Source organism: Octopus sinensis, linkage group LG17, assembly GCF_006345805.1.
Source record: "Octopus sinensis linkage group LG17, ASM634580v1, whole genome shotgun sequence".
In the NCBI taxonomy this organism is placed as follows: Eukaryota; Metazoa; Mollusca; class Cephalopoda; order Octopoda; family Octopodidae; genus Octopus; species Octopus sinensis.
This window is the reverse complement of record NC_043013.1, coordinates 23,616,431-23,635,881: the sequence shown is the minus strand read 5'-3', so window position 1 is coordinate 23,635,881 and position 19,451 is coordinate 23,616,431. Positions and strand designations below refer to the sequence as shown.

The window sequence follows — 19,451 nt, the reverse complement described above, 5'->3', positions numbered from 1 at the left end:
CAGCTCCTGTCGAACTGTCTAACCCATACCAGAATGGAAGGAGGACGTTAAATGATGATGATGATGTTGATGATAATTATGAGAAAATAAAATATAACCAACCTGATATTAAATTGAAAGACTTTGGATTTAGAATTGCTGGACACAATAACCGCAAAAAAATGAATCCACTGAAAATAAGAAAAAGTAAAAACAGTTTTTATGAACAACAATGAAAGCTTCATAACAGAGAATAAAATTCAGAAAAGCATCAGGTTAAAGTTTCAATTATCATCCTAATTGAGTCAATTTAGGATCAACAGAAAGAAGCCCATATTAATCTAGAGAGGAATGACACAGAATACAATTGAGATTTCAATGGGACATGAAACTTAAAATTTCTCATGAAACAACTACAAATTAACTCTATTTTTACTTTGTTGATGCAAAAGGTCAACATGGTTCCACACAAAAGGCTTTGATTGTGTAAAATGTTTGTGAAGGGTGTTTCTTTTTTTCTTTTAACATGTATAAGGGTGCTAAAATAGGTAATGTCAGGATCAACTGTGGACAATCCTAGTTCTTGAGGAAGGAACTCAAAACTGGATATGCAAGGCAGTTTTGTGAACCAATAACCTAAGCAAATAATTTGACCTTGGTCAAAATGTATTCAGTAAAAACTGACAAGACTAAAATACCTGAAGGCAGCTTGAGTTAGAAAAAGCCATAAAGAGTAAGGGTAGAAATTGTCTGTGTTATGTGAAGGGAGGTGGGGGATCAAAAAGGGCCAATTGCAAAAGTTCTTTAGAAATGCTCTTTGGAAGAGCACAATCCAGCAATAAACTGATGCCATAAACTGTTTGTTAAAAAGAAGGTTTAGTATCTGTGAAATCCAACCCATGCCAGCATGGAAAAACAGATGTTGAATGATGATGATGATGATGATATTAAATATCCAGAAAATGGTTATTACTGCCAGCAAAGGATGCTGGCTACACTGCAGTTTTCTTAGTCTTGACGCTTATGCAGTAGACATTCACATAAGCAATATGGTAGGTTAAAAAACTTCAATTAAGGTTTTCCATGCAATTAGTAGATAAAATTAGTAAGAAAATTTATAATCATTAAAAAAAAAAAAAGCATTGAAAATAACTCCATTAAAATGAAAATAGTTTTGGAGAATATGGAAAATGGAAGTACGAGATTGAAGCTAGTCTTTGAAGCTGACCAGTGAAAGCAATGGCCATCCATGATTTGGTCTTAATGGATCCCCTAAGGCATATTTCATTCAGTCTGAAAGACTAAGTGTGCTGAATAGTATACCTTCAGGTGTGGCTGTGTGGGTAAGAAGAGTTGCTTTCCGACCACATGGTTTTGGGTTCAGTCCCACTGCATGGCACCTTAAGTCTTCTCCTGAAGCCCTGAGACAAACAAAGGCACGTGAGTAGATTTGGTAGATGGAAACTGAAAGAAGCCCATCGTGTGGGAGAGTCTCTATGACTGGTGTTACCTTTTGTCAATAAAGCTAACAGTTGTGAAAAGCACTTCATTATGTTTGTCTGAAATGTTTCTAGAGCTTATCAGAAACTCTTCTAATAACCCAAATCTAAGTTGGTGATTCTGGAAATGTCAGGATATACCTGTTCACTTAGTTGATAACCATATTCTTGAAGATACAAACATTTAGATTCTGAACCTGATAATGTCATTTTATTTTGGGGAAGTGGAGAATTTCTTGTTCTTAGAAGCCTTCAAGACAGGAATAACTCAGGAAAGGAATTTATTTTCCAAATATGTTAGCAATGGTTTATGGAAAAATTTCCAAGTGGTCTAAGTTTCTTTGCGATAAAGGAGAAGAAGCGGGAAGACCTGATATCAGGATATCAGGTTTTACTTCTTCCACACAATTAATTAACTCTGTGAACAATCTGCTATTACTATTTGTTGTTGGGGGATGGGGAGGGGGCACACAACAACACTAGTTAACTCCAGCCATACCATTCCTGCCATGACTGATGGAGCAAGAGTAAATAATAAAATGTAATTTTCCTGATGTACAATAAGCCACGAACCAGAAATAAAACCAATCCTTGTGGTTCTAAGGAGCTGACACTCAAAAGAAGATACTGTAGGTGCAGGAGTGGCTGTATGGTAAGTAGCTTGCTTACCAACCACATGGTTCCGGGTTCAGTCCCACTGCATGGCATCTTGGGCAAGTGTCTTCTGCTATAGCCTTGGGCCGACCAATGCCTTGTGAGTGGATTTGGTAGACGGAAACTGAAAGAAGCCTGTCGGATATATGTATATATATATATATGTGTGTGTATGTTTGTGTGTCTGTGTTTGTCCCCCTAGCATTGCTTGACAACCGATGCTGGTGTGTTTATGTCCTCGTCACTTAGCGGTTCGGCAAAAAGAGACCGATAGAATAAGTACTGGGCTTACAAAGAATAAGTCCCGCGGTCGAGTTGCTCGATTAAAGGCGGTGCTCCAGCATGGCCGCGGTCAAATGACTAAAACAAGTAAAAGAGTTCATTAACGACTGAATAATTAACAAGAATTATCGTTTTGTGCTTACCTAACAACTCGTGTACGTACACTTTCATCATCGGGCCACTTGTTTTTGGCACTTCTCTGTAAACAATAGCATATGTGGCGTAACATTCTATAAGAGAAACGGAGAACGTTCAATCACATCTTGCACAATAAAGAGCAACACTTTTCTTGTTTTAAAGAAAAGCAAATATCAAATCATTACAGTCATGTATAAACTATTTTAAATACTTATTTCTATTTAGTAATGTTACTAAGTTGAAGCAATAAGGCAACAACAACTATACAATGATAGTCAATTTATTCACTGACCAATAATATTCTTTTGGTTTCATAAATATGGGTGGTGGACAAAAGTTGAAATAATCAACAAGAAAACTTTAGGAATTCAAACAAGCTACAGATTAAAACATTTAAAAAAACTTAAAATACTATTTTTACAATGAATATACAAAAAACATTTTTTTTTAAACCTAGCAATTTTTGGTTCCAAACAAATAATTCATGGTTCAGTTTAAAACTATTGCTAACATGATCCATGGATGCTTTTAATCCATTTTGTTGCAAGAATTTACAACAAATCTCCAATCTCAGAATCCTTCTATTGATGGGCCCCCACCCCTCCTACTGCAATAAATCATTATCTCCTCCTCCTCTCAGTACCCCTACTAATGTCATTGGTGCTGTCCTTCCACTGATTAATATTATTCCTTACAAAGATGCATGGCTCAGAGGTTAGGGTATTTGGCTTGCAATCAGGAGTTTGATTCCCAGCAGCTCATTGTGGCCTTGAGCAAGACACTTTATTTCACATTTGTCCAGTCAGCTGGCAAAAATGAGTCATACCAGTAATACAAAGGAAGGGCCAGCCTTGTCACACTCTATTTCACACTGAATCTCCCTGAGAACTACATTAAGGCTATGCATGTCTGTGGAGTACTCAGCCACTTGCATGTTAATTTCGCAAGTTGACTGTTCCATTGGTCAACTAGAACACTTGTTGCAACTGACCGAATGGCAGTGACAACGGTCACTTATTTTCAGTGAAATAAAGGTTCTTCTGATCAGGTTACTGTGATTAGGGAGTTTGTGCTTTGCAACCATGGGTCCCACATCCAATCCCACATGGGCCAGGGATTTTCATCATCAAATCAGATTGACTAAAGCCTGGTAAGGGAATGCTGGACAACAAAATGGATGGAAGACTGTGGTGTATGTATGCATGTCCATATGTGTGTGCGTATACACACACACATGTATGTCTGTGTGTGTGTGTGTGTGTGTATACCTATCGCTGATGTACTGCAGGGAAAGTACACAGTGACAAGAAAAATGTCAAACTATAGCTTTCAAACAAAAATACCTTGTGGTATTTAATCTGTCCAAGCTGCACAGATACTCCCTTGTCACATTCACCATTGCAAATGCAGTGAGCTAACGACTGACCTATTGGGAAATCTACAGCCGTAGTGCTGCTGTTCATAAACACACAAAAGTAAACTTTCAATCCATCTTTTCAGAAGCCATATTGGGTTATTTAATAATCACAACAATAAAAAAAGAAAATAAAAATAACACCACAAAAACGAACAAAATTAATTCGTTCAAATAAAACTGTATGTTATTAAAACATTCTAATAATAATAATAATAATCCTTTCTACTACATGACAGTAATTTTGTAGGAGGGGGCTAAGCTGACTAGATCGGCCCCCAGTGCATAACTGGTACTTATTTCATCAATCCTGAAAGGATGAAAGGTAAAGTCAACCTCAGTGGCATTCAAACTCAAAATGTAAAGATGGATGAAATGTTGCTTAGCATTCTGTCTGGCTTTTGCTAACAATTCCAGCAGCTCACCACTTTATTATTATTATTATTGTTATTGTTATTATTGCCTTTGCACAGCTTCTAACACTGGAGATGAACAACAGTGTCAGCTGTTCACTACCAGTGAACTAAGGTAACAACTCTTATTTTTCGAGCACCTTCTGGAGTATTCAAGCAGTTCCAAGCTGTGCTGTTCTCTCCAAGTACTCTACCCTTATTGCAGCCCCTATTTGTTCCACGTACTTCTCGAGACTTTTGCTCACTGTTCCCAGGACTCCGACAACTAGTGGTACTACTGCTACCTTTTATTATTATTATTATTGAGTGAGAGAGCAGTTCATGCCATCAAAGTGACACTGGGGTAAAATATACGAAGCCCAATATACCCATCATGACTACCCGTCTGATAAGGGTACACCAGGCACATGCATCACAACCATATGTGCGTGACATGGTGATCTCATATCAAGATAATCAGCACATGACCTAGCGGGTGGGGCCCAGTTAGAATTTTCTTCAGGTTGAGTAGCCCATCCCACTCAAACGGTCCCTGAATAAGGGTTGTTTAAGGATGTTGAAAGAACCACCCATGTTTCCAGAGGTGAACTATTCAAACCCCAAAGAATCCCTCTCAGCACATGGCTATGATGCTCCCCCACTACTTCTGCTCGTGATCAGAGATGCACATATCGTCAGCCACTAAGGGACATGCTCAACTGGTTAAGGTCAAACAACTGACAAGCAAATCTGTGGTATTGTATCATTATTATTGTCATCATCATATTAATAATAATAATAATAAAACTAATGATGACAAGAATTTCTCATATATATTTCATAAAAGGGACGTGAGAAAAGGAAATGTTGTGATCATCTTTTCTTCAGGGTATCAGTTATAGAGAGGAACTGGTTTCAAACCAGACTGTGAATTAGGTTCCTCAAAAGTCTACTGCCATAGCACAGTGACCACCACAATGAAAATCATGTGTGGATAGTATTACAATCCTAACAACCAAATTAATAATCGCTTAGACAGGGACAAGAGCAAAGATTGGACAATAGGGAAAGAATTTGGATTAAACCTGAATACATGATTTATTTTATTTTATTAACCTCAGTTTGTTGAACTACTAAGTCAACCCACACTCAGTAATCAGAGGGGCAGAGCCAGATATTACTTTACAGCATTCAGGTTGTTAATCTATTTGTGACACTCAACCACAATAATACAACAACAACAACAATAACAATTTTTTTTTTTTTTAGTGGAAGACATAGTCTAGTGTGGTTAATCGAGCACAATCTATAATACTTGCACATATTTTTATCAACCCCAAATGAATGGAAGCAAGACCAACCTTGGTAGGATTTGAACACAGAATGTAAAGGGACGTAGCTAAATACTGCAAAGTATTTCATACGTGGCTCTACTGTTTCTGTCAAAGCACCACCCTAGCTTTATTATTATTTTTTTCTCTTTTGAAATAATTTTGAAGCCATCAATGTCACTTGGGTTCCTCTAGTTATTATGTAAAAATGGTCATAAGGATAACAATTAAAACACAGATGGAATCTAAAACAAGTTATAACAGAGATTATTTTCTCAAAATGACCACCCCTCCTCCTTCCCACAGGAAAACAATACTAGAAATCCTTACAGTGGACAGTATTCAGTGGAGTTGAAAATATCATCAACAGCCCCATTAAGTAAGATCAGGAAGTGTTCCACATTGCCTTCTAGCTCTGCACAGTTCTCCATTCGAGCAGGGTCAAGCTAGCAAGAACGACAGAAAGAAAGCCGCATTCAGAAAAACAACTTCAATAATCACCATTTGATGGAGAAAGTTCAACGATAATGGATTCACACTATTTTGTACCTTTTTTTTTTTACATCAATTTCAGAGGTTTTTTTTTTTTTTCAATTGACAACAAAAGAATAAACATTAAACATACAAACGTATGTGTGAATAAGTCTATCATAGTCTATATATGTAAGTGCATGTGTATTATTCATATATTAATTAGGGAATAAAAATTCTGGCGTCACAGGGATTCAAATAAAATGAATTATTCTCAATAAGGAAATATATGCCATTTAGAGACAGGAGTCCCCATGCAATTCATCAAATCCTAACAGACATCACACATCATAGAATTTTATTTTAATACTTACTATTACTTGGCACTGTTTATTTTATCATCACTAAATTATACATTCTTTTCATTATTATATTACAATTTTCTTCATTCCTACATATTATTAATTTCTATGTATGTTTATAGGCATAAGTCATGTTTGAATTTAGTTTTGTAAATTTTTAATTAATTAATTAATTAATTAAATTATGGCTTGCACGGCAAGTTTCGGCGAATTTATTTGCACACACGCATATTTGTTTGTTAGTTACATTCGTAACTGATAAAATATTAATATATAGGAATAGTTATAGAATTATAAAAAAGTTATGAAGAGTCCTCATGATTGGGGTTGCAGTTAAGACATGTTTCTGAAAGAGACTGAGTGTCTCGGGAACGTTAAACGCACCTCATGAAACAAGTGTAGAAGAGAAATTTGGAACTGAAATAGTAAATATTAAAATAAAATTCCATGGTATTGTGTGATGTATATTAGGATTTGATGAATTGCATGGGGATTCCTATCTCTAAATGACATATAAGTGCATATATATATATATATATATATTATATATATATATATATATATATATATATATATATATATATATTATATATATATATATATAATATAATATATATATATATATGATATATTATAATATATAATATATATATAATATACACAAATATACATACACACACACATATATACACACATAAATATATATATGTGTGTGTGTGTATGTATGTATATATATATATATATAGATAGATAGATAGATAGATAGATAGATAGATAGATAGATAGATAGATAGATAGATAGATAGATAGATAGATATATGGACGTTAGATGATGATGATGATGATATACATATACACACACACGTTTTGAAAAGATAGTAGGATCACTAGTTAGCCATCACTATCAAAGAAATGATTCATGAAAATAAAGCTCTGAGAATTAATTCTTTTAAGAATATTACAAGATTGAAGCAAAATACAGTTTTATGATGTTTCAACTGTTAGAGATGGAATGGGTGGTAAGCAGTCTGCAAAAAGACAGCATAATGATTCCACTTGTCCAAGTTTAGTCCACTGAAGTTAGAGCCATGGGTCACTGAATAATTGGAGGATTAGCACAAATTAGGGCATCCAGCCATTTAAAAAAAAAATCTGAAAGCTGCTTGATAATGTGAACATTAGAAGACAAGAATTTATTAAATAAATATTTTATTAAATAAATCTTTTGAAGGAAAGACAAAAAAAGAATATATTTAAAGAATCTGAAAACTCTGAGGGTTATTAAGAATTTTATGATGTAGAAGGGTTGCTGAGTTAGCAATGCATACTGAATGCACCAGCTTCATGGTGTTACATAGAGAGAATACAACTTCAGTGTTAATTTAATGGAAGAAATCAAGTGAGTCTTAAAACCCGCAGAGTCCACTGACACTACTTGAAGATGTCTCCTTATAAACCCCAGGGTCTACTGGCATCACTTGAAGGGGTCTCAGATAAACCAGTTCAGTGAAACGAATTTCTTTTGAAAGTTGTTCAAGACAGGATTTGAACTTTGTACAAGTTCATGGATTGTTACTTAATTATAGTGTGAAGGCATATGGCTTAGTGGTTAGGGAAATTCGGCTCACAATTTTAAGGTCATGAGTTCAATTCCTGGCAGTGCACCATGTCCTTGAGCGAGACACTTTATTTCATGTTACTTCAGTCTACTTAGCTGACAAAAAAGAACCGTACCCATATTTCAAAGGACCGTTCTGTGTCGTGCTGAATCTCTCTAAGAACTATGTTGTGGTAGACGTGTCTGTGAAGTACTCAGCCACTTGCACATTAATTTCACGTGCAGCCTGTTCCATTGATCAGATCAGCTGGAATTCCCGTCATCATAAGCTGCAGAGTGCTAGAAACTTAATTATAGTATTGCTACACATTTTGTGCTTCCTATGTATGGCAAAGGTGATGGGCTTATGAAGTATTTGGGGTCTAAGTAGAAAGAAAGAGCAGTTCCGGTGATGTAATACAATCCATCACAAAGACACTGCTGGCTTTGCAGAGAGGGATGCAACAAATGGTGACCTTATAGAAGGTAAGAGAATGGTGGCCTGGGCCAGTGTGGGATCCTCCAACAATTGAGAATAGCGTTCACTGAGAAGAAATACATTATTTCCTCAGATTTGAAGTTGATGTCTCATGAAAAGACATCAGAGACCATCGAGCAACTATAATGATACTACTTTTTAAAATATGCACAAGGCCTGGAATTTGGAGGAAGAGTACAGTAAATGAAATCAATCCTATTTCTTGATTGGCATTTATCAACTCTGAAAGGATAAAGGACAAAGTCAACCCAAGCAGGAATTAAACTCAAAACATAAAGGAATTGGAACTAAGAACAGATGCCATACATTCTGTCTGCTCTGCCATGCAGAGCACAAAATATAAGAACTGATGTTGCTAACATGGTTAAAACAACCATGTGACCTAAACTGACTAATGGAACCCTAAATACACTCACCTGGAAGCCATTTAAAATTTTTTTAAAATTCTTTTTACTCTGACTTCAAACAGCTGGCGATTTTTTTTTTTACCTGTTCTATGACTGTTAAACTGTTATCAATATATAATTCCAACTGAATGCTCCTTTCTTTCATTTGTTAATTTATATATACACACACACATACATCATACACACTCACACACAGATATATGTATATATGCACACACACTCACACACAGATATATATATATATATATATAGTCACAATGAGGATATTTAAACCACTTACAGGGATATTTTTTATCCAAGATACACTGGTTTAATATATTATATTTTGAAGAGATATTTCTTCAATGAATGTATTGCATAAAATATCATAAAATATCAAACATTATTATCGAGTTAGAAAACAGAGAGATTTAATGGATACAAATTAATTTATTAATTACTTAATATATTCACCTGCAATTGTTTCATTTCACAAACAAAATTAAAATTACAAAACATTATATATTTATATATGTTTTGTAATTTTAATTTTGCTTGTGAAATGAAACACGATTGTAGGTGAATATGTTAATTAATTAATTAATTAGTTTGTATCCATTAGATCTCTTTGTTTTCTAACTTGAAAAAAAAAAAAAATATATATATATATATATATATAACAATTCAAACTTTCCAATTTAAATAACAATGGAATCTGGAATGTTAAATGACGAGAGAGAGAGAGAGAGAGAATGTGTGTGTGTGTGTCTGTCTGTCTGTCTGTGTGTGTGTGTGTGTGTGTGTGTGTATGTGCATATCACACAGGCATTTGAAATCTAATTTATATAAAACAAAACTTCAAGTCGGTTCTTATTCAGAGTTGGTAAGCTTTTTGATGGATGGCAGAGCAATGTAGACGTGAGCCATTGTAGCCAATCAGCTTAGAAAGGCAGTGACAATGTATAAGAACTGATTTGGCCTGGGATAATCCCTCCAGCCCTTTAAGCATGGAACTGCGGACATAAGATGATGGTGATGATGATGATGATGATGACAAGCTACTAATCAAAGCACCGTACGACAGTTGTTCATTCATTTTCAACAATAACAGCAAGACAATTTTTAGTGAGAAGCTCATTTGAACGGAGTTGGTTAGCCATGAGGAAGAGGGGAAAGTACCGAATGTTTCCCGCTCCCCTTGTCAAGCAGTGATCGTTTATATTCACTAATCACCAACATATGACCATAATTAGTTTCTGTGAATCCAACTGTTTATTTTGAAGTTAGACTTCTATAATAATGTTATAAATGCTATTAACATTCCGCATGCTGTAGAGGATTATTAAATCAACCCCAGTATGTAACTGGTACTTTATTTTAACAAAGTGAGGTAGATAAAATGTCAAGTTGAAAATTAGAACAAGAAGGGGCTATAATGAAACACAGCAAAGCATTTTGTCTGATTCCTTAATGATTCTACCAATCATCTGCCTAAATGATTGCTGATCAATTGTTCTGGAACAGTCAAAAGCTCCTGCCTGGGGCAGTACAATAACTTTACACACATACACACACACATTGCTTAACGATCACCAAATGTCATAATTAATTAAAAAAGGAATAACTGATCAAAGCCAACATCAAAATGGTTAGTATTCGTATTTTTTACCAAAGAAAAAAAGACAACTAAAAGCCACCTCAAAATGTTTTTAGGAAAAAAATCCTATTAAGTTTAGCAACAAAGAATATTGTCAATTGTCATTGAAAAGCAAACTGTCTTTCCTTAAAGACCCTAGAAAACAGGTAAATCAGTGGCTCTTGGAATTATTTATTTTCTTGTCCTGGAAACTTGGTCACTGAAACACTAACAGACATTATTGTCCTTCACTCATTCATCTCTCCTAATTTTCATCTGAAGTTCATCTCTCCTAATATCACAGTTGCATTATTTGTAAAACCTCCATCCCCCCACTCCAACTCACCATAGTATTTTCTCTCACCCTATTCCTTCCTTGCAATAAGGTTTACTCCACAGCTCAATAATACCTCAGGATTCTGGCTTTTAGAGTGTTTCGGTACAATGGTAACACGAAGATATGCCGTATGAACAGAACGAACGTTTGTGGTGCTGCAACTACGATTGCCAAATGTTTATTTCTGCTACAGCGTCATCACACATGTCCAAAAGTGTAATTTCTGTTTGGTTTTTACCGTAGTAGCATTTTGTTAGCTAATGTGTGATGACTGTTTCTCTGTAGAGGTCTCTCCATGTCCTCAGTATATTACATGACTGCTAAGGTCTAAATACTATGTGTATAGATATCACATGACTGTTTAGGTGTGTATGTCATGGATAGATAACATGTGATGGGTATATTCTATTCTGATGTATATGTTCTGTTGGTATCAGTGATTTACATGTATTTATATGTATTGCATTTGGTGATGTTAAAAAAATTGGTGTGGAAGTTTAATGCATTCATCCTTAGTAAAGTTGTCCATTATATGTCAGTCATATTGTCATTAGCGCTGAGCTGTGCCAGGTTCTGGATCCCTTATTTCTTTTAGTATAATTTGAGCAAATATTTGTTTCAGAGTGTTTGTTTGTGTTTACTGAATATGCTAAATGTTTAGAATGAAACAATGTCAGTGCTTTTACAATACTTTGTATGTACAACTTATTTGCTTTGAATGAAATGTGGACATTTGTATCTAGGTTTTAATTGTTAGAGTAATTAGTCTGGTATGGTCATGTACTACAGATGGATGAGGAGAGCTGTGTGAAGAAGTGCCACTCCCAAACAGTTGAAGGAATCTGGGGTAGAGGTAGACCCAGGAAGACATGGGATGAGGTGGTGAAGCATGACCTTCGAACGTTGGGCGTTACACAGGCAACAACGAAAGACCGAGACCTCTGGAGATATGCTGTGACTGCAAAGACCCGGCAAATAAAGTGAGTTCACAGCTGTATCCTACGCCAGTTTCACATAACCATCCCCAGCCCATTCAAAAGTCAACCCTTTATGGTCTTACCACTAAGAAAGGGATGTTCTGAAGAAAATTTAGCAAATGCCAGAACATAAGCAAGACAAATGAAAGGATACAAAATATACAGATTAATCACAAACCAGTTTCGTTGTTACCACTTACGTACAATGTCCACAACTCGTCAGTGTGATCGTCATAGCAAAGTATTTTGCTATGACGATCACACTGACATTCCTTTCTTAGTGGTAACACCATAGAGGGTCGACTTCTAGCATAATGGATGTCCACTTAATGGTCATCCCTCTTGTATGTGTGCAATATAACTTTTCTGATTCTTCAGATTTTTCTATATGCTAGACCACTGGTTTTAAATTGATATTAATCAAATTAATATTCAATTTTGCACCCTTCTTATTTTAAATTTTTATATATATATATATATATATATATATGAAAGGATACAAAATATACAGATTAATCACAAACCAGTTTCGTTGTTACCACTTACGTACAATGTCCACAACTCGTCAGTGTGATCGTCATAGCAAAGTATTTTGCTATGATGATCACACTGACATTCCTTTCTTAGTGGTAACACCATAGAGGGTCGACTTCTAGCATAATGGATGTCCACTTAGTGGTCATCCCTCTTGTATGTGTGCAATATAACTTTTCTGATTCTTCAGATTTTTCTATATGCTAGACTACTGGTTTTAAATTGATATTAATCAAATTAATATTCAATTTTGCACCCTTCTTATTTTAAATTTATATATATATATATATATATATATATATATATATATATATATATATATATATATATATATCAGTATAATGTTTCGAAGATAAAACTTGTTTTATGTCTCCTCCATATCTGTTGAATATGATGTGTTTGTGTGTTTATTTTACTCAAGTGATATTGTGGCCAAGCTGTAGCTTTGTATATATATTACAGAAATGTGTTTTTTATAACAATGTTCTTTTAGGACTGTGATGCATGTCCTAGTGTTAGTTATGTTCAAAGTGAGAATACTTCCTGTGTATCCAGCATGGTTAAATGATGTTGCATCATATGATATTATTTTATATTTATCAATACCTCTGAAACAAATGTTTGACGTCTGCATGCTGAGTCTAGCTTTCTTATCAACACATTCCATTCTTAGCAGCAGGTTCGTTTGCTAACAAAGACGTCCAAGCAGCTCACATCCACCTGTAAATGGCTCCCAGTCTCCAAGCACACTAAAACATTATCACTCTTCAATAGAAGACTGTTACTGGGAGAGTAATCAACCTAAGTATTATCGTTAATGTTTGTTATAATAAGGGAATGATATGTGGATTAATAGAAATTAATAAAGTTTTAGAGTTCAAAAACAGAAATGCGAATATCAGATAAATTTACATTTTGTTAAAATTCTAATCAGGTTTTAGATCCTTTGATTAGATTTAGCCAAAGCTTTTTAATTCTTAACAAAAGCAACAACTTAATATGGCAATGTATAGTGGAATACGAAAAAGAGTCTGCTTCCTCAATTCAGTGGCAGAAACATTTGAAAAAGCAACAATGGTGCAGTTCTACTGAGATGTTGAAATAGTGACAATGACAAGAATGGCATCAAGTGCTGTTCTTGAGGAAGACGGTTATATTTATCCATCTCTTGTTAAACATTAAGAATTAAAGGAAAGGAATCATTGTATTTATAAGTAACCCTACATAAATTTGGCAAAATGATTCCAACAAAGAATTGAAGCTAATCACAGACTCTGTTTTCCAAGAACTTGCACACAATGCAATAATTACCAAAAACAGTAAGAATAATTACTTAATAAGCATTAAGCATACTTCAGAAAAGAAGAAAGAAATGACAAGATATTCATGACTTTCTCTAGAGTATTAGTAAACCATTATAAATGTCAACTGTGAAATAAAGCTTAAACTGTAGAATCAATTCACCAAAGATTTAATTATGGAAATAATAATCCTGAATATGAGGAAAACCAGTTCTTACTTCACATGACTGTTTGCTTTCTATGATTGTATGGACAGCGTCTTTGGAAGCTTTTTGTACGAAGGTTGATGCAGTCATTTTCATGTACTGGTCCATCAAGGTGGTAGCTAGTGACGTAGCCCGGAACAGCGTTGACACTTCATCTGTTATTGTGTGACAGAAATTTAATTAAATCCACATTATAATGAAAATTTAAAAACCTTTGCAAAATTTACAAAATATGAAATATATTCTCAATCCTACAATAAACAGAAAAAAATAGAAACTTCTTATGTTTATAGTCGTCAATTATACAGAGACAACTCTTTTCCCTCAAATGCTGATGGTGTGTAAATGGATATCATAACAACATCAACTATCAAATGCTAAAGTTTGAAAAAGTAGGGTCAAATAATTTCCCCCATTGACAAAAATATAATCCTGTAATAAAGTTTGAATCTAATTAAACTGTTTGACAGAGAAACAATTCACAAGAATAACTTTAAAATAATTTCATTTTAAATTCCACAAAGTGGAAGAATGAGCTGAGTAGGCATTTCTGTACTCTTTGACAAGAATATTAATCACCCAATGACAATAAATAGTAAATTATTGTATTTTATTTAAGGCATAATTACAATTCAGGTATGTCAAAAAGAATTCACTTAATTAGCATCTTTTCATTTCCATTACCATTCATGAAAAATTTGAGCAGAAAGGAATAAACAGAAATTCCAAAATAAATTTTGTAAAAAGTTTTGTCATATTTATGGATATGTTGTAAATTAGAACCCATTACATTCTTAGACACTCCAGACAAGATTTTCCATATTGAGTCTATTGTATTTCAAAACTGTTACTAACATTAAAATAACTTCTTGACTCAAGCTATCTACAAATATTTATCTAATAGTTTCACAACATATACCTCTCTCATATTTAACAAAAAATCCACCGAATTTAAATAAATTCTGATGTCACATTATTACTTCTACCAAAAATAATTGTATAGTCTTTAAAGCGTAGTCCACATAAAAAGCACCTGTGCTGGTGCCACATAGACAGCACCCATGCTGGTGCCACATATAAAAGTACCCATGCTGGGACCACATATAAAGCACCTATGTTGGTGCCATGTACAGAGCAGTGATGCTGGCGCCATGTAAAAAGCAACCAATACACTCTGCAAAAAATGGTTGGCATCAGGAAAGGCATCCAGCCAAAGAAACCATAACAAAACAGGACAATTGGAGCCTGGAGCAGGTTTCTGGCTTACTAGTTCCTGTTGAACCATCCAACCCATGCCAGCATAGAAAGCAGAAGAGAAATGGTGATGAAAATGACAATGATGATTAATATAATTAGCAAGAAATGTTACAAACCTTCTTTTTTAATTTCCATGTTATTGAGAGCTTCTAAAAGTCTAGATTCTTGGTTCTCGTGTCGGAATACCATCAACAAAGCTTTGGCCAGAGAGATTCTTTCACTGACACATACTTGAGCTAACATAAGAACATTGTCTAAATTCGTTAATATAAGCTGAAAAAGAAAAGTTTCTTCCATTGTATTTTTGTTTTTTATATATACATAAAAGACATAAGTCCAAAACAATTCTATTTTAACCCTCTGTCAAATCTAATCCTTATTTATTCACAATGTTTTCAATTAATCATGTATTTTACCACAGCTTCTTGTAGGGTAGGTGTGAGAGACTGGATCAGGTCAGTTTGGGCCTGATATGACTGGTTTAAATGCTAATGGGTTAAACATGATAAAAACGGTTTGGAAAGTTTTAAAGAATAAGCAACATAAATTTCTTGCTCCATTCGATGTGTAATATTAGGACTAATTAAGGTAGAAAGCTGGCAGAATCATTAGCAGGCCAGGAAACATGCTTAGCAGCATTTTGTCCATCTTTCTGTTCTGAGTTCAAATGCCTTAGGTACCAGTCATGTACTGGGGTTGAGATAATCAACTTATCTCCACACCCAAAGTTGCTGGCCTTGTGTCAAAACTCGAAGCCAATATCATTTTCAATTTAAGTGTGTATGAGTAAAGGAGACAAAAATAAAGGAACACGAAAGAGGAATTAGATGTAGAGAAGGATTGAGAAGACTGCCAAGGTGTCTGGGTGAGAAGAACCTGTAGAAAAGGAAAGCAGAGGAAGACGTGGGTAGAAGTGCTGAAGACTGAGTTAAAAAAACAGAAAACTGAATCTCTTAAAGGAGAAGACAAAGGATGATCACAAGTGGTGGGGGTCAGCTGTGCAGCAGAAGACTTGTTCAGTTCATGCAAACACAGGAGAAAGAAAAGAAAAAAGGTAAACAGATGTAAAGAAATTAATAAATGCAAACATGTTGGTTTCTTACCTCTTTAAGTGTTGTGTATTCTCCTGGTGGCATGATTACTTCATGGAGGTACCGAGACTTTATCCGAAGGGAACCCATATCTCCTCGACTAGCAATATTCACAGGTTGTAAGCTATACCATTCATCAATAAACTCCCCACTTTTCAAGTCGTTCAAATCTATTGTTGTTTGTACTAAAGAAAAGAAAGAAAAAAAAGATTTTCAAGAAGGGATTTTGTCATTTTTGCTAACAAAAATGAAAAATGAAAAAAAAAAAAACTTTCACTAAAAATAATGAGAAGCATTAAAAATTAAAAATAGCGAGAAATATTAAAAATTAAAAATTCATTAAAAGTATTGATGAACATTTACAAAAACAAGGAATGAAAAAAGAAGAGATTTGTTGTTAATTAAATACACATGAGAATAATTAAGATGAAGGACCAAGTCCAGATCCTTCTACCTAATTCTGTCTAATTGCGTCAGCACAAACAATGAAACAATGCATTCAACACAAGTGCCATTGCTGCAGAGTTTATTTAAAGATGAATCAATAACTGTTGCCTGAAAAGGTCAATGCCTATAACTCTCCTTCGTCATAAATTCATACGGCCAACACCTTCTCACAGAGATTTGCCAAATCCTTCTTTCTAAGAAGAACTATCTGGAACCCCTTCCTTTGCTCTTCAATAACTTACAATATTTCCAAGTAAACTACAACTGTACTAGTTAGCACAATAAACCTTTCTGAGGTGTATTGCTGTAAAGATTAACTGATGTTTGTAATTTAATAATGCTGAGAGAGAGCAAAGAAGTTGATGTGATAATTGTATAGAATTATCTTTAATTTGTGATGGCATGATTAAGTTATCAGAAAAAAAAAAACATTACTACATACCCACTTCAACATCTTTTGAACGACGACCTTGATTTACAATAGATATGGTGAAACTTTCCACATCAGAAGGAATGTCACTACACAAAAGGAAAACAAAAAAAGAAAGAAAATAAGAAACAAACAAATAGCAATGGTCTGTTTTTAAAACCCCCTAACCCCTTTGTTGATACCAAGTCAACAGCCACACCCTGTGTCCTCCCTACCCACTCTGTGATATTATTGTCATGCTGCTTATGTTGTGATGTTGTTTGTGTATTGTAAGTTTACACATAGGATTACTTAAAGTAACAAGAAGTTTGATGTCGGAGCAGGATGCTACCTGGATAACATGGAACTACATTAATCCACCAAATCTATAGTCAATTGTACTAAAAAAAAAAAATATCCATTAATCCATCAAGCTGTATAAAGGGAGATAACCAGTACTCAACCTTACAATTACCTTCTTTCAACCTTAACTTTTTCCACTTTTTGTATGGATTGGACAAATTTTCTCTAACAGAGCATTTTGCCATTTGCTGGGGTCCTTTGCCAGCTTCTTCATCAGCTCTAACCTCTTTAGGTACTTTTTTTTATCTGCTAGCCTCCATATACATTACATGTCTACGTTTGTTGTCTACTCTCTTGCATGCTATATTTGATTCATCTTACATCCCTTTTTATCCCTCTCAGCTCATTACACATCCAGTGGCGGATACCTGACATTTCTTTCTAGTCCTTGCACATCCTCCACATTTGGCAGCCATATTTCACGGTCAGGTAGTCTCACACATTGTGCACAAGCATGATTTAATGCTTTTCGTACAATAGTTCTCTTGAAATGACAATCTTTATTTCAGTTACCTCTAAAAATAATGTCGAACATAAATTAACATTAAAGTTTAACAGGGAATTTTCACTTTAAAATCAGAAGTGTGTCCCCCCCCCCCGAACCAAGAGTGGTCTCAGACAAGTTGGTATCAAATGGGATAATCTGCCCTTCACTCAGAAGAAAGAATCCCTTTATTACAAGCAGGGGTAATATCCCCTATAACTTTTTCTACCCATCTCTTAATTAGATCACCAAGGTAACAGAAGTTACCAATTACTTCAAGAAAGAATTATCCATGGGTGTACTCAATACTAACTACTCCTGCACATCTGCAAGAGACAAAGTAGTCCAGCTCACTTGATCCTAATGAACAAGTTGTGTAGCCACAGATTACATTGGGTGCAATCTATGGAATTCCTACCTATATTTTTTTCTGTATACCAAGCAGGGCCACTTCCCAGATGGCAGCACAGTCCTGTCTTCTTAGCCACTAATGAAAAAGTTTATCTTTGAGAAGCTTCCTATGAGGCCTCTCAATTCTGTACTTCGTTTCTCTATTTAAAACTTCTTAATCTAAAGTATCACATTTAGAAATTAATGAATGAAAAAATTATACAAGGTACTTTCAACAAAAAAAAAAAGAAAAGAAAAGAAAAGAAAAACAGCAGACTAAAGAACTTACTCAAGAATAAAGTCCTCACCCCAATAGGGGTTAGGACATTTGCCGACCTGAGTGCGACACACTTGCACATTGTTTAAATACACAACACAATAGGGGTGAGGTAAATGTTTGTTGGGCAAATCTCGTCCATCAAATATTTCAATTGATAAACTTCGTAATTCTTTCAATGCTTCTGATAAATGATTTGGTTTAGGAGTTTGAATATTTACACAATAAGGTTTCAACGATTGGATCCAGTGCTGGAAAAGCAACCAATATAAAGTGTTGAAGTTTGATAAAGAGAACGACAAAAAGCAGTTTACCAAACAGACTTTCATTTAAGTTCATAAATGGTTACAGTATTTCTTTTAAAATGACAAGAGCAAATAAAGAGAGGGCATTAAAGCTAAAATGGTTCACAGTACACAGTTTTGATTAATCAAATGAATTTTCAGTTTTGAACGAATGAACGAGTGAGTGAGCAAAGAAATGAATGAACATACATATATACATATGCACAAATACACACACACATACATATATACATACATATATACATATATATATATATATATATAATATATATATATATACTAAGCAATAAGGGTTTAGCAACGAGTTGCCTTACCACATACCGAATTTAGAAATAGCAGTCAAAGGGTTATAGCTATTTCTTCTACTAAAAAGGGAGATATATATATATATATCCGTAAATATAAGAGAGTTAACGTTAAATAGGTTAACTCT

The 19,451-nt window shown here is 34.5% G+C and overlaps 1 protein-coding gene across 1 annotated transcript in view; it reads right to left on the bottom strand.

The window, feature by feature from the left end:
• The window catches only part of LOC115220785 (ras GTPase-activating protein 1), a 57,685-nt gene that overhangs the window by 6,703 nt on the left and 31,531 nt on the right, over window positions 1-19,451 (bottom strand). The window contains exons 13-20 of the mRNA XM_029790932.2: window positions 18,726-18,964; window positions 17,233-17,309; window positions 16,356-16,528; window positions 15,369-15,525; window positions 14,008-14,150; window positions 6,020-6,135; window positions 2,558-2,644; window positions 103-170 (exon numbers count right to left, since the gene is read on the bottom strand). Coding sequence (XP_029646792.1) covers window positions 103-170; window positions 2,558-2,644; window positions 6,020-6,135; window positions 14,008-14,150; window positions 15,369-15,525; window positions 16,356-16,528; window positions 17,233-17,309; window positions 18,726-18,964 — 1,060 coding nt within the window. The remainder of the gene's footprint in view (window positions 1-102; window positions 171-2,557; window positions 2,645-6,019; window positions 6,136-14,007; window positions 14,151-15,368; window positions 15,526-16,355; window positions 16,529-17,232; window positions 17,310-18,725; window positions 18,965-19,451) is intronic.